This window comes from Lepeophtheirus salmonis, chromosome 8, assembly GCF_016086655.4.
Source record: "Lepeophtheirus salmonis chromosome 8, UVic_Lsal_1.4, whole genome shotgun sequence".
In the NCBI taxonomy this organism is placed as follows: Eukaryota; Metazoa; Arthropoda; class Copepoda; order Siphonostomatoida; family Caligidae; genus Lepeophtheirus; species Lepeophtheirus salmonis.
The window spans coordinates 22,819,593-22,836,114 of NC_052138.2; the positions used below are offsets into that span (position 1 = coordinate 22,819,593).

At 30.2% G+C, this 16,522-nt stretch overlaps 3 protein-coding genes across 3 annotated transcripts in view; 1 reads left to right on the forward strand and 2 right to left on the reverse strand.

Moving 5' to 3' along the window:
* The window catches only part of sli (slit guidance ligand), a 388,150-nt gene that overhangs the window by 69,898 nt on the left and 301,730 nt on the right, over nt 1-16,522 (forward strand). The window lies entirely within an intron of this gene.
* On the reverse strand, nt 3,756-5,282 carry RpL24 (ribosomal protein L24). The gene is made up of 3 exons (XM_040717970.2): nt 5,145-5,282; nt 4,763-5,086; nt 3,756-3,955 (listed from the first exon to the last, which is right to left on the reverse strand). Exons 1-3 carry the CDS (start codon nt 5,147-5,149, stop codon nt 3,814-3,816), a joined length of 471 nt encoding a protein of 156 aa, XP_040573904.1. The 5' UTR covers nt 5,150-5,282; the 3' UTR covers nt 3,756-3,813.
* LOC121123094 (uncharacterized) lies at nt 7,661-15,074 on the reverse strand. The gene is made up of 5 exons (XM_040718179.2): nt 15,029-15,074; nt 8,365-14,882; nt 8,194-8,285; nt 7,917-8,083; nt 7,661-7,854 (listed from the first exon to the last, which is right to left on the reverse strand). The coding sequence occupies exons 1-5, from the start codon at nt 15,030-15,032 to the stop codon at nt 7,841-7,843; spliced, it is 6,795 nt and encodes a 2,264-aa protein (XP_040574113.1). The 5' UTR covers nt 15,033-15,074; the 3' UTR covers nt 7,661-7,840.

Below are 16,522 nucleotides of genomic sequence, written 5' to 3' on the forward strand. Positions count from 1 at the left end.
TTCTATATATGACATCAGTGCCAAACATCCTCCATTAATTTAATGATGGTTCCTCGGGAAGGATATGTTTACCCTTGTATTTCTCCATAAATTTTTATTGAACGTAATAAAGTAAATGGATCAAAGGTTATAACATGCAATAAGCATCGTAATGAGAAAAAAATGTTATAAATAAATTCATCGTCAAATTGATTTTATAGATGAATATCCATACTAATTATGAGATGAGGATAATGTGGCGTGTAATTCTAGATAAGACCAAAGCACATTTATTTCGACAAATCCGACAAACCATCTGTTTCTCATCTGGTAAGTATTTTCCAAATTCCTGGGCCTCCATTTTCATAAATCCAGACAGAAGGCGACGTCATTTTGGGGTTTTATTCAGTTTTCTATCGACTATCACCATCTAATATTATATTAATATTGAATAATAAAGGCGGGAATGATAACGTTCTTGATTGATAGAAGAAGATGTATATTATTTAATCAATGATGCCATAAGTAATTCTTCTTTTCTCCTCGCACGCTTTTCTATTCTTACCAAAATTATCACCCTTAGCCATACTACAATGCCATCAGATGGTTAAGCAAGGGAGAAACAATAAAGGTTGGTGACCATTTAAGCAGAGTTTATCGCTTTAATGAGTTGCAGATCAAATTCTTGAAGCAGTTTAGCTAAAATAGAATCATATTTTATGGTTAGATTTAAAAAATTGAATACTTTTGAGATAGTACAAAATTCAAGTTCCATCTTCGATATTCGTAAATATCATATTTACAAAAGAATTCTTGATTGAACTGTAACCAGGATTTGAGCTTCTAAAGCAATTGGGTCTTCGTGTTTGCCGAATATTCGGATCAACATTTCTAAAAAAATTTAATATTTGAAATTTTTTACAAAAGAAATTATTTTATGGGCATAGCTTTATATTTTTGAAATTTTTTTCTAAAAGAATTAATTATCTGTGAGTAGCTATAGATTTTTGAATTTTTTTTGAATAGCTATGGATTTAAAAAGATTAACTTATGGAATTTTTTCAAAAAAAAAAATCCAAAAACCAACCCCCAAAAAAAAAAAAACAACCCACACAATTTAAAGATATCCTTGGAACGCTCCTGATATTATTCATTATTCAATTAAAATTAAAGCCATGTTTCATCAGTGTGAGGATTTCTTCATCTCATTCTGCTTAACAACCAAAAACTTTTGAGAACCTCTTTTCTAAGTACTTTCGACAAAAGTTCTAAAGTACTTATTTTCTTATTTTGTCCAGAAAAAGTTTAAGAAGATTCTCAAAAAATGTTTTTCAATAAATATTTTCATCGAGGTTAATATTATGTACATATTAGTATTAATTATAGATATAGGAAGTCTTTTACTCTTAACGTATTATATGGTTACGACGGTTAAGATATCTACAATTACTACTAATTTAGATGCTTCAATCTGAATAAGAAACAAAATGGAATTATGAGCTTAAGATGATAATATATTATGTCCTCTGCGACAATAAATTGTCTTCTTTACAAGGAATTCAACAGATAACTTATAGTAATATCATTTCTATAAAATTAGACTAACTGACGTTAGTATTGTTGATGTCGAACATTTTGAGGGCCGAAAAAAACATGTTATAAAGAATGAAAAACTTTTTTTCTTTAATTTTAAGGGAAATAGTTAATTATTGGATGTCAAAATTAGTGATGGGACGATTCCAAAAAAAATCCCGATTCCGATTCTTTAATATTTTAAATAATAGTTAAAAAAATACAATTTTCTATAAATTTCTAAGAATTACAATTGATAAAATGATTTTAGGAAAAAATGGCAAGGTAAAAAAAAAAGGAAAAGTGTTTAAATGGAAAACATGGCAAGATTCTTTTAAACTGATATAATATCTATCACCAATATAATAAGAGATTAGAAAAATAAACAAACACGATATTGGTTCCAATGGAAGGAGTGTTAATCACTTAATTCTCCGTTATTAATTACAATATCATTAGACATGATGGACTTTTCATATTGGACAAGATTCCCCAGCCAAGGAAGGAGTCGAGCCTTCTCTTTTGAGGCTTAGCTTGGTTTGTTTTTCTTCTTCGGATAAAGTTTCAATCTGCTATCATTCCCGTAGAAATTGAAATTCAAGCATCTCTTGTTGAGGATAAAGTATCTAGGATCCTTCCTTTTGTACTAATTCTTAGAGTATTTCTGTCTTTAGTTAATGAAGATCGATCTAAGCATATGAAAAACACTTCTAAATTAAATATGTGTTGCTTCATTTATCCAATTGTTTGTGTGTATTACGTTTGAAATGTTTCAACATTAAAATAATAACTAATATATCATATTCATGCTGTGATAATCCTATGTAAATATATTTATTTTATCACAAATTGATAGAACTTTTAGGATTTTTTCCCATGTAATAAGATCTAAATTGCTTGAAAGTTATGCATTTTTTGAACATCCATAAGCCGAAAATGACGAATCAAATTACTAATTTGGTGATATATATTTTATTCTTAAAACGAACTTTTTAAGGGGATTTTAATAAATATTAGTGTATTTATGATCACCAAAAGTGTACTAATACCCACCATGACCAAAGAACTAAAAAAGATTGTATTTCTCTGTAAATGAAAGGTAAACTTGAGTTAAATAGACACAACAGTTTCACAAATGCCAAACTTTTAAAACAATATAGTTAAGAGAAATATCAGGCACTTGAAATCTTTGAGGACCTGAAACCTTCCCATAGAGTTGGATTTAACTATACCTACCTAATTTAACCAAATTGGATAATGACACGAGTCGAATTAATTTTTTTAGAGCCGTTTCTGTTGTCATAAAATATGTATTTACATTTATTCAATAAATAATTTAATTGATGGAATTAAACATTGACAAAGGAATTTACAATTGATATGAATGAATATATAGTAGACCATTATTATTTACTACAAACGTAGTTACATATTCAAATGTCATAGTATCATACTAGAAAAATACACTTAAAAATTCGTTGAAATAGCCCATAAGTCACTTTTTGTAGTTATCATACTTGGCTTTCAAATTTGATTAGATACTAGTTCGTTTGGCATATCTCTTTAGAGATTTAGGCTTAACATTATCCCCATTCCTCGAACACCTGCTGTATTACAGTCCTAGAGGAATATCTTATTAACTATCATTATCTTCTATGTTTAAATAGTAGTTATATCTTAGAGTAAAATAATTTATTAGCGAATCTTGGAAAATTAATTACGAAAACAATTTTTAATGTTCAAGTCTCAATAATTCTTTTAAAAAATGACTTTTTTAAATGTGTAACAACCTTCATAGCGAGCAAAAGGGTAAGGGTGATAACGATTATTCAGTCGAGTAAGGAGTAAAGCTAATAATTCATCTAGTACTTTTTTTTAGAAAGTCGAAAATACTAACGCAGCAAAATTCAGCTAGCTGCAACTCACTAAAATTTATATTTAGTACTGGTACTTGACATTTATACCTGAAGATCTCTCCCCACCTCTTAAATTATTAATAAGACTTCATAACAATCTACTCACATGCTTTAAGTCTATAATTAATTTGCCCATATACCGAGGAGCCTAACTACATAATATATGAAAAAACTTTCACGAAGCATTTACAGTTACTCATTTTAATAACGCAAAAATAACGGTAAATACTTATAACCTTAATTTAACCCAAATGCATCCATTTAGATATAATGAGTACAACGGTCGAGTCGGTTTTAAATATATATTTCATAGATTTGTGAAGATGGATGAAACAACATTAACTATTTATCGCTTTCCACCAACACGAGGAGCAGATTTCGCCACAGGCTTGGATTTACCAGAAGTTTTGGTTGAGGGTTTGGCCTTAGTAGCCTGTGCTTGAGGCTTCTTGGAGGCTTTAGTAGCCTTTTTCGAGTCCTTAGCAGCTCTGTAAATAAGAAAATGTTAAACATAGATAAGCGGAATGAAGGTGATGGTGGTTGTGAAATAGTTTGTTCTGTTGGTACACTGAGAGACATCGCACGAAAAGCGATACTCCCAAATAAACAACAGTGTATTTTACTCTGCCCCAAGAATAGCTGGCCAAGGGAAATGATTTTCTCTTGACCTGACTAAGACCTGTATTGGGGAATTGAAGAGGGGTGATTAAGATTCACAATTTTGCAGGTACTGTTAACATCTCTAAATTTGAGTCCGTGTATGGGGAAAGGCGAAATTAAATTATCACAACCTTGTCATATTCAAATATAATTATACCTTATTGGAGAAGGAAAGACACACTTTAAGAGGACCTGATTAATAGATCGAAGGTATCGTTGTGAATTCGACTCTTGTAAGAGTATCAGAGTGGGGACCTCAAGAGTTGATCTGTGGCCTGATGGATGCACCCGGAGATCTTATTTCAACATGTAGGACACACGGCCCCTTTATGTTCCAGTAGGAATCATGATCGCAGTGCCAGACATAATAATGTCCCCCCGGGTGGATCCCTTAGCCCCCATTTCACATTTGATACTCAGTAAGAGACAAACATCCAACCTTTTCCCCCATATTCATGTATGCTCCAAAGTGGAAATCATCTAACTCTCTCCTCAATGCTAATATCGCGTCCTTATTATCAAAAATGTATTAGAGGATTCAATTTCAACTTTGGACTTAAATGATAGAATTGGAGAATGAAAGGACTGTGAATCCTGTGCTTAAAGAGTGTGAGTCATGGAAATGCTGTAATTACCTGATGGCTTGTTCTCTTTGTGCCTTACGCACTTCAGGCTTCTGATTCCTTTTAGCCAAAATGTCTTGGAGAGTGGCTCCAACAACAGCACGTTGGAATCGCTGAGTTCTCTTGGTCCTCTTCTTGGAGGTCTCCTCTTCAATACCCTTCTTATGTTTGCGTCTGTACAAGACGGTCCACGTTACTTTACGAGGGTTTCTCTTGAGGAGATGAGCCTTGTGGCTCCGGCCGTCGAGGAACTTGAAGACCTTTCCATCGGGCCTCACCAAGGTGCGACCCCGACAAGGGTAAATCTTGTATCCAGAGTAAGAGCAAAGATCGATCCTGAAAGGAACACGCGGAATGAATCATTTATCTACGATGAGAGGAAAAAATGTCTTACTTCATGGTGCCGATACTGTCGAGGAAAAGGAAAGGGAAGGAGAGAAGAGGAAGAAAGAATATATAAACAGAGTCACGCAACTTCTTTTCTTAATACAACGGTTCCTTTTACTTTATTAAACCTGTTCGAACATCCTCAAATCAACTATCTAGCTAGATAGCTATCGTCGATACCCAGCTAGAGGTGTATAAAATATGCCCTAGAAAGCGAAAGTGGTTTTTTGAACAGGATTTTTTATTTTCTGAAAGATAGTATTATTAAAACATAATTCTTGAAGAAAGTAATAACTAGTGGTTTTGATAAAAAAAAGACTGAGGGTTTGCTTGGTCGTTATAAGTGAAAGTTGTTAAGTTTTTCTAGTATTATATGGCTGGACATAGATAAAAATTGAGGATCAATATTGGAGTAATTCCAGTCTATATCTAATGATGTCACTTTTTGTAAAAAAAAAAAAAAATAAGTTTTTAAATTAGAAAAGGAAAAACGGTTAGTGTGTATGGTCTTTCTTCTCTTTTGCTCATTATTGAATATGTTGTCGTAGCGGTATCTAATTCTTAATCTGATGTAAGCGTTCTCGCCTATCTTTTGTGTGAATTGTTATTAAAAATGCATAATAACATAAATATAAATTAATTGAAATATAATTATTGTATTTTCTCTGCACTAATGTAGAAGGTTCGCCTCTTAAAAGCAGTAACTCACTTTCTACCCATAAAATCATAAAAGATGTAGCTGACATTTTCAAAGGTCTTAATTCAAGTTTAGCCAGTGAATATGTTTTTACTTCACTGATAGGTATATTAGTGTAAATAAGAGTGGATTGTATTGATTTTTTTTTTCAATATTAATAATAATATTGTACAATACAATTAGACAAGCAAAAATTTTATAAAAGTTTCAGAATATTATCAATATTCCTAATAGAATAAGTCATCATTATGATCTATACTATTCAATTTTTAATCCTTTTTTTACCCTTTATTTTTAATTTTCATATATTTTTGAAAGTTTGACCGAAAAATAAAACATTCAGTCAAGAATTTCTAGCAAATATAGGTCCTTCGCTATTAGTTTTAAAATATTATAATTATTTATATTATTATTATAAGCACTTAGTGTAATCCGTACTTTATTTATTCAATATCGATGTCGGAGATCCTATATCCTCACGTTCAAGGATATTGAAATATAATGACAAGTGATTTAGTAATTCAGAAAATGACTTCCGACTCAATAACTTTTAAAATATGTTAAACGAAATTCTTAATTTCCAATATAACTCTATTTAAGTTATAAGATCACCGAAAATTTATTAACATGAAAATTAACTATTTATGCATATACCTATGTAGGTAATAGGAGAGTTGAATTTTTTTCGTGGCTTTGCTGATAAAGATATTGAAAAAAGAGTGCCACATTAAATTCAAGCTCCAGGATTGTCTTCTACTTTTTCCAATGACAGAAGAGACTCATAAGTAATAATGGAATCGGAAGTGAGGATGAATTATCTAGAATTGCAGAAATATTACAGCCTTATAAATGCACTCAGTGTATAGATATGAATTGTTTATTTTTTATGTACATCAATGACATTTAAGGATTCAAATCAATGAAAAAGTTTTCTAAGAATATTAGGAGACGAAATATAAATAGAGATATAATTTTGAAAGGAGATTCAATGGAAGAGATGCAGATAGAAGGTTTTTGTTACTCACTGTGCATTTCATTCCAGTATTACTCCTCTTGATGAAACATATCGTCAGTTATTATAGAAGTATACAACGATTCAATACAGATACAACTTAAAGATATAGAGACGGATGTGTATTTGAACCAATGTATGATGAAATAATAGATATGGACGTTAAAGATCTTGCACAATGACTGATACTTCCATTAAATGAGATGATATATATCGAAAAAGGCGCAACAACCTTTTATAAAGAAATGAGATCCCTGAACATGATAGATATCCTAATGTCATAAACACATAGGATTTGAATGGAACTATGAGTTGACTCAGATTCATATATTTAGATGTTCCATAAAAAATATCCATCCAAACCATCCTTATTCTTTTATAAGTAATTAATTTGATGACTAAAGTTCATCACAATAATTGTTTTCACAAAAAAATTGCTAAATCATTTTATTTCTTCCTGCTTCATCCGATAAATTAGTTTGTTTGTAAGAGGTTTTGTAACATTTATCATTCTCTCTTGCTTAGATATTATTGGTCTAGCATATATCTTGCTCCCGCCTTCTCCTCGCGCTCTTTTTTTTTAATTTACAAAAATTACATCCCTACTTAGGCTATATCAATTGGCAATTGTTCACAGCATAATAATAAGTTCACAACCGCAGCTTAACAAGAGCTCATTCAACTAATCAACGTTAAGAACATTGATAAGGGGATATGAAGCATAAGAATCGACAGTTGACAACAACATATAATGTACAAGTTAGTGAGGTATCGACTTAATTTGTTAAATCAAAAATAAGTTTTCAAACTAAGATTTGGTCTGAAATATTAAATTATTAAATAGTTATCCTATAATTAATAAATCGAAGCATTACAATAATATTGAATCAAATAATAACAATAAAAGTCTCTTGATTTTTCTGTAACAGTAGTTGTAGATAGCATCTAAACTCTATAGACAGGTATTGCATTTTCTTTATTTAGGTAAATACCTTCATCTTTTTTGATCTAAGATAATAAAAGGTCATATTAATAACTTTGTAACACAATTGTGATCAACATGTAATTACCAATAACTTTAGCATGAAAAATGATAGAGTAATTATCTTTTACTTCTCCTGTTTGAAGGTTTTTAACATTGATAGCTAGACATCGTTCAAGATTCTCGTCATGATTGCTTTCCAAATAGAAAACACAGCATACATTTGTATCATCCTTCTGAATGATAGATGCTAATCTATGTCGGAAAGAAAATTAAGTTTGAAAATAATTTAAAAAGGTAGTGGTTTAATGCGGAACCATCAAGGAGCATGCATTTTGTAGGTTAAATTAGTTTTTATACTTAACTGTGCACATTGTTTGCTAAATGTAATATCCTTAACATCAACTTCTAATTGGTCATTTGAAATATCCACAACAATTTCATAAACATGCCTCGCCTATAAATACATGAATATTAATATATGTATAATAATGTATAAGGCTGGAATATTATTTAACCTAAAAACTTAAATTTACCCTTAGATTTCCTAAACGAATATCTATAACTTTTTCTGGTTGCTCGTCACGGATATCCTGGTAGTCAACCACAATTCCATTATTATCAGTTCTACACGGATCATCTTCCAAACGAATATGAGTCCTTCCAAATGATGCAACATCACTTCTATTAATGAGTTTTTCCTCTGAATTATCGGCATTAACTATATTATTTTTACTCCTATAACTTCCGTTACCAACAACATCTTCAAGCAAATAATCATTAGAAGTATTTAATTGTAAATTTTCACCACCAGCTAATAATGAAGTCACTGTTTCAGAAACCTTGTCTTTTGGTATATTTTCTTCACTAAATGTTTCGTCTAAATGATTAGATGAACAGCTTGATTCTAATTTATTACTATATTCAACTTTGTTTGGAGATAAAATATGCTTGTTTTCAAATAAATTAAGAGATTGATTGGGTGTAGACTTGTCCATTTGGTGTGTAGTCAAACCACCAGAGGATGAAATTTGATTGATGGAAGTCGTCTGTGAACTATTTTCATGTGGATTTTTTATGATAGTAACAAATTCATCTTTCAATAGTTCATCATTTTGAATGGTTTTAGATTGACTAGTAAAAATATTTTGACTGTGTGTTTCGATAATTGTTGTAGAATTTTCATGTCTTTCGCCATCTTTGATATTTTCATCAATAATCACTTTTTCCAAATTATTTTTGTCCACGTTGGAATCTTCAATAACAAGATGATTTACAACCTGATTAGAAGGAGCATGGGGAACATCTGTTATTTTATTTTTTGCATCGTTTGCAAAAATTTTAGCCATTATGTCGTCAATATCACATTTTGCAAGTCGATTTTCGAGAGCCGATTTAACTGTTGCCATCATATCATTTACTAAAACTTGGCCAGGCAAGAATGAACTGTTATCTTTAGGTACATTTGGAGCATCAGAGTCTCTCTCCCCATCAACTTTGTTCCCTTTTAATTCTACACTAGTTGATTCTTCCTTATATGGTGTTATTTCACTAGACATTACTCTAGGCTTATCATTAATAGATAATATATTTCTGGAATTAAGAGTTGAAGTTGGTGTTATAGGAGATTCAAAGTCCGAAACCATTTCCACTTTATTTTGAAAAATAGTATCGGAAGTAAGCAAATTGTTTTGTGATCTATTCTTAGAAAAATTTGAAGATTCATATCGCTGTGAGGAATCTTCAATTTTGGAAACTAAGTCTATAGGTGATTTGGATTTATTGTCATCATTACTAAATGATTCTATAGATAAGTTATTAGTGGGAGATGGTTCAAGAGTTATTTTTGTAGAATTGAATGCAGAAATTTCTTTATTAAGATAGCTTTTTTCTTTTAAGATCGCTGAGCTTGAAATTGTACTTGAATTTAGTTTAGATTTTGTACTAGAGGTCGATTGGAGCCAGTACTCTATTGGTTGATCCTCTTTTGTGAATAAAACTGACTTTTGAGAAGTATTCGATAATTTTTCATCTGTAATTGTATTGCTTTGGCTAATTGGTTTTTTTGATTTTTTTCCTGTTAATTTACTAACATTACTATCATTTGAAATATTCGTTTTTATGTTGGAGTGGTCTTCTTTATTTGATTTTTTACTGTAGTACTTCTTGTTCTTTATACTTAAATAAGGTTTAGATTGTGATTCCTTGTTTGATGAATTTTCGGCGTTTGTTTTTGAATGAGCTTTTTTAGGATTAGATGGTTTGGATTTTTTTGAAAAGTATTTATTTTTTGATGATCTCATATTAGATGAGGATGATTCTGATTCCTCTTTATTAGGAGATAATTTATCATTTTCATCACTTACAGATCGATTTGATTCATATTTGTTTTGGTCCCGTGATAATTTATTATTTGAATGTTTATACTTTAATGATTGATTTGAACATGATTCTTTAAAATCTGTTGATAAAGCTTTTGATGAATTTGTAGTTGATAAATGTGAAGTGGTATTCAATTTTTTTATAGCTGAATCATATTTTTCATCCACTGAAGTACTACCTCCATTATTTGATGACAATTTTTTTTTTTTTGAATTGGATGTTCTATTATCTGAATCCATTTCCTCTAAATAATTATTTGAATCTCCTTCATTAGATAAATGTAATTTTGTAATAGATAATTTTGATGTTTTAGAATTTGACTGCATCTCTCCTGACTCATGAACCGAACTATATTCCTTAGTATCAGACAAATTAGAGTGATTACTTGATAATTCAAAACTTTTTATCTTGGAAGCAGAGTTACTTTCAGAGTCTGATGTTTCAGAATCAGATTTATTACTCGATGATTCACATTTTGTAATTTCTGAAGTCGATTTATTACTCGATGATCCACTGCCAGTTGTTTCAGAAGTTGATTTATTACTCGATGATTCACAATCTGATGATGATGTAGAGTTTGAATCTGATTTATTTAAATCATGATAAGATTTTACCTTTAATTCTGGATCTGCAAGTTCAGTTTTTAATTGTTCATTACCATAGTCAGTTCTTTTTGTATGTTTTGTATATGTTTCAACTGACAAAATAGTCAAATTTCCTATATCATCCAATTTTTCTAACGGTAAACAATGGTCAGAAGGAGGATTAGATTCTTGGTTTGAATCACAATTATAATTTATTTGCTTCAAATTTTTCCCTTCTGCTTGATCTTCATGTGATTCAAAAGATTCAATTTGAGAAATCTCAACTGACTCTAATAGTTCTAGTCTTTCAGTTGTATTTTCCTCAAAGCAGGAACTTGAATCTTTAACGGAAGCAACTATCAAGCTTATTTCTGTGTTTTCTTTGTCAGAATATATTTTCAGAAAAGATAAATTTTGCGATCCGTCATTGAAATCTTTAACTAGGTCTTCATCTTCATGGTATAAATAAGATGCCTGATAAGACTTGTTCAATGATCTCTTTTCAGTCATATAATCAATAGAATCTTGAGTGTTAACTGAAAAAATCGATTCTGAAGTTTTGATTGAAGAAATTGAGTCTTGAGAAGAAACTTCAAATTTGTTTAAATCGATCGACAAATCTTCAGACTTTTTCTCATGAGATGGATTTGATTTTTGATCTTTCATTTTATAATTATCACTCTTAAAGTTCTTTGGATCAGAAGTTGTATCATTTGATTTTTCTGCAGATGCTTTTGTTTGGTTGGTTTTAGATTTTCCACTTAAAGATTCTTCTTGCGTCTTATTCGGTGATTTACAAGATTCCGTACTTACTTCACTTTTTTTGGGAGATTTTTCTGTACTTGGTTTGGATTTACTTCCTGATTTATTATCCAAAATTGGACTTTTGTCAGAATGATGTGACCTACTCTTTTGAGAACTTTTCTCAGATAAACCCTGAAGCTTCTTACTAAATAATGTTGAATCAGTTTCAGATAACTTAGTCGATTTCGTTTTTAAACTCACTAAATCTTTTTCTCTTAGATCTGTTTTTGAGATTTGAATTGTTTTTTTTGTAGATTCTTTTGTTCCATTGGTTTTGGATTTCCCATTTGAAGATCCTTCTTGTGTCTTTTTTGATGATTTATAAGATTTTGAACTTACTTCACTTTTTTTCTGAGATTTATGTGTACTTGCTTTGGATTTTCTTCCTAAATTCGTTGTAGCTAAAATCGAACTTTTGTCAGAATGATGTGATCTACTCTTTTGAGTACTTTTCTCAGATACATCCTGAATCTTCTTATCAGATAACTTCGTCGATCTCGTTTTTGTACTTTCATTTTTACTAATGATAACTTTTCCTGTTAGATCTTCTTTAATCGACTTATCCTTGGGTTCTTCAGTTTCCATGCTTTTGGATTCCTCAATTGACTGAATTTTTTGCTCATTTTTCGATGACTTAGAACTTCCTTTACTTTTTTTCTTAGATTTCTCTGAAGTGGCTTTTGATTTACTTCTTGATTTCGTAGTATCCAAAATCAAACTTTTGTCAGAATCATGTGACTTACTTTGTTGACTAATTTTCTCAGATAAATTCTGAAACTTCTCACTAAGTAAAGTAGAATCTAGAATTGACTCAGATTCAGATAACTCTGTCGATTTTGTTATTGAACTTTCATTTTTACTCATGGAGTCTTTTTCTGATAGATCTTCTTGTTCTTCTTGATACAACATATCCTGCGTTTCTTTGCTTTTGGATACCTCAATTGATGGAACTTCTAGTGTATTTTTCGATGATTTAGAACTTCCTTTACTTTTTTTCTTAGATTTCTCTGAAATGGCTTTTGATTCACTTCCTGATTTCGAAGTATCCAAAATCGGACTTTTGTCAGAATCATGTGACTTACTTTGTTGACTAATTTTCTCAGATAAATTCTGAAACTTCTCACTAAGTAAAGTAGAATCTAAAATTGATACAGATAACTTTGTCGATTTTGTTATTGAACTTTCATTTGTACTCATGGAGTCTTTTTCTGATAGATCTTCTTGTTCTTCTTGATACAACATATCCTGCGTTTCTTTGCTTTTGGATTCCTCAATTGACGGAACTTCCTGTGTATTTTTCGATGATTTAGAACTTCCTTTACTTTTTTTCTTAGATTTCTCTGAAATGGCTTTTGATTCACTTCCTGATTTCGAAGCATCCAAAATCGGACTTTTGTCAGAATCATGTGACTTACTTTGTTGACTAATTTTCTCAGATAAATTCTGAAACTTCTCACTAAGTAAAGTAGAATCTAGAATTGACTCAGATTCAGATAACTCTGTCGATTTTGTTATTGAACTTTCATTTGTACTCATGGAGTCTTTTTCTGATAGATCTTCTTGTTCTTCTTGATACAACATATCCTGCGTTTCTTTGCTTTTGGATTCCTCAATTGACGGAACTTCTTGTGTATTTTTCGATGATTTAGAACTTCCTTTACTTTTTTTCTTAGATTTCTCTGAAATGGCTTTTGATTCACTTCCTGATTTCGAAGCATCCAAAATCGGACTTTTGTCAGAATCATGTGACTTACTTTGTTGACTAATTTTCTCAGATAAATTCTGAAACTTCTCACTAAGTAAAGTAGAATCTAGAATTGACTCAGATTCAGATAACTCTGTCGATTTTGTTATTGAACTTTCATTTGTACTCATGGAGTCTTTTTCTGATAGATCTTCTTGTTCTTCTTGATACAACATATCCTGCGTTTCTTTGCTTTCGGATTCCTCAATTGACGGAACTTCCTGTGTATTTTTCGATGATTTAGAACTTCCTTTACTTTTTTTCTTAGATTTCTCTGAAATGGCTTTTGATTCACTTCCTGATTTCGAAGCATCCAAAATCGGACTTTTGTCAGAATCATGTGACTTACTTTGTTGACTAATTTTCTCAGATAAATTCTGAAACTTCTCACTAAGTAAAGTAGAATCTAGAATTGACTCAGATTCAGATAACTCTGTCGATTTTGTTATTGAACTTTCATTTGTACTCATGGAGTCTTTTTCTGATAGATCTTCTTGTTCTTCTTGATACAACATATCCTGCGTTTCTTTGCTTTCGGATTCCTCAATTGACGGAACTTCTTGTACATTTTTCGATGATTTAGAACTTCCTCTACTTTTTTTCTTAGATTTCTCTGAAATGGCTTTTGATTCACTTCCTGATTTCGATGTATCCAAAATCGGACTTTTGTCAGAATCATGTGACTTACTTTGTTGACTACTTTTCTCAGATAACTCCTGAAACTCCTTTTTGGAACTCTTTGAAATTTCATCCTTCCCTTTTTTTGGAATAGAAATTATTATACCTTCAAGAGTTCCTTTTGACTCACCATTTCCGTAACTCTCTTTTATCATGGATATTACTGATGAATTGGATTTCTCTTGTGAATCTATTGATTTTTTATCGTCATGAATGTCAATACCTTTCTTAAGTGTTTGTATAGAATCAGATGATTTCTCATCTTCAGAATTTTTGATAGTAATATTTATATTTTCATACTTATTATTCTCTTTTAATGTTTCAGATTGTACATCCCATTTTTCATTTGATTTTGAAATATATTCTGAATATTTTGAAGCTCTCCTCTTGGTTTCTTCCGAAGAATCTTTGAAATGAGATTGATTTTGGATTCTGGTATTTGTTTTGAATACTTTTTGGCATACATGCTTCATGTGAGTACATGCTACCCTCTCATCTTCTGATGAAGATATGTCTTCACAGCCATCTGGTATTTCCTTATAAGTCGCCCTTAGTATTATAGTTAAATCTTCACATGATATTATGCACTCTTGATTTTTTTCAATTCTATTTGATTCTGAATCTTCATTAATTGGATCAAGAATAGTTCTATCATTAGAAGTTCGGGAAGGTTCTGCCTCGTTGCAAATTAGTTCATTCAGACTAATTTCCGTCTTATACAGGGCGTCTTCATGGGTAGTGATCATGGTAATCACCCCATCTTTTTCTTCGCATTCGTTTCGAAGTTGTACATCTGAAAATGATGCATCAGTGCAATCATTATTAACCACTTTTTTCACAGTAAAAGATTTGACCTTCTTTTCTAAAATCAGAACATTATAGCATAAATTATTAGGTTAAGAAACTTTTTCAAAGAAAATAAAAAGTACTACAAATAGTTTTAAGAATATCAATTGAAGTCAAATTGTTTAAGAATACAAATATATGTAGATATATCAATATACAAACCCATTTTCCTTTTTAATATCGAGGAAATAAAATTACGAATGGAACTTCTGAAAAGTAAATAACATAAGTGAAAAAATATGTATATTTTATACGTAGAGAATCTCTATGCATATAATAAAATAAAAAATCTAACACTAATGATACAAAATTTACCTTAATTTCATTAAATATCATCATTACAAATTTAACATTTCTATATATTTTTCTATGAATATTTATATTTACACACTGAATGTTTTTAATCTTAAACATGAAATATTGTATGACAAAATTTTATTTTATTTATATCTGTTTAAATATAATAGTTTAATTTATCTTTTAGCTATAGAAAACTTGAAATAGTTAATAATTAATTATAGAAATACTTACACTAGGAGTAAAATCACTCGTTCGTGAGTATCCTGTAAGTGTACGACTCCTAGTCGGAGTTAAGTTTCAAGTCTCTAATGCTCAAGTCTAACTCAATAAATATTCATATCAAGTAAATTTACAGGCGAAATTACTCATGTAAATGATAAAATTCCCTTATTTCTGCAATCATCTCTTGGTTTATAAAATAAAATAAATTAGTCAAAGCAATATAAAATATATATTCGAGTAACTTGAGCTTCTGAATTTCTGAAGTATTAGAAAAATATAGGCATGTATATTTCGTGACTATTATTTTTAAGTCAAAGGAATCATAGCCAAGTTGACTATCTAGTTATCCAATTAATTATTCTTATGTTTATAATATGATTAATTACAAGGAGGAAATCGATTTTTTTTTAAATCTTATTACCAGAGAGGATTTTTAATAAGACTTGGGATTGTACTTTTTCCTAATATAAGGAAACCCTTTCGTAATGAAAAAATAACTTCTATCATAAAAAATATATATGATTCCAGAGAGACGTTAATATTTTTATTTTTTCCCATATAAAATGGTGTATTTTTATTAATATATGTACACTTTTTGTAGTCCATATATTTTTCTATAATTTAAATGTGCAATAGATAATTAATAAAGATATTAGATAAAATAAAATTATATGAAGATTTGTATCAACTTAAGTTTAATTTCAACTTTGAGCTTATTGAAATGTGCCTAAGTACATATGTACTTTCATGAACAGCATCCCAACATGATTGATCAATGTTTAATGATCTCTGGATGATCTGTAAATATAAATTAATTTATAAGTAAAACTTTTTTTTACATTATTCGTTAAATTTTTGAATTATCCATGAATTTCATTCATTTAATTACTGTAATGAGTAATGACAATAGATAAAGAAGACGGAGCTGAAGTACTTGAGTTATTTTTCCATGGTTTCGGCCTTGACTTGATTTGTTACCTTAAGGACTCGGATTGGACTTGGACTCGGGACCATATTAACTCGAAGTTGAATTGGGCTCGGGTTATATGAACTAAAAATCCCATTCATTTGCCCTTTGGGCTCAAACTTTTTATTTATTGAAAGTTCTCATTTTAACACATTCTGTTGTGATAA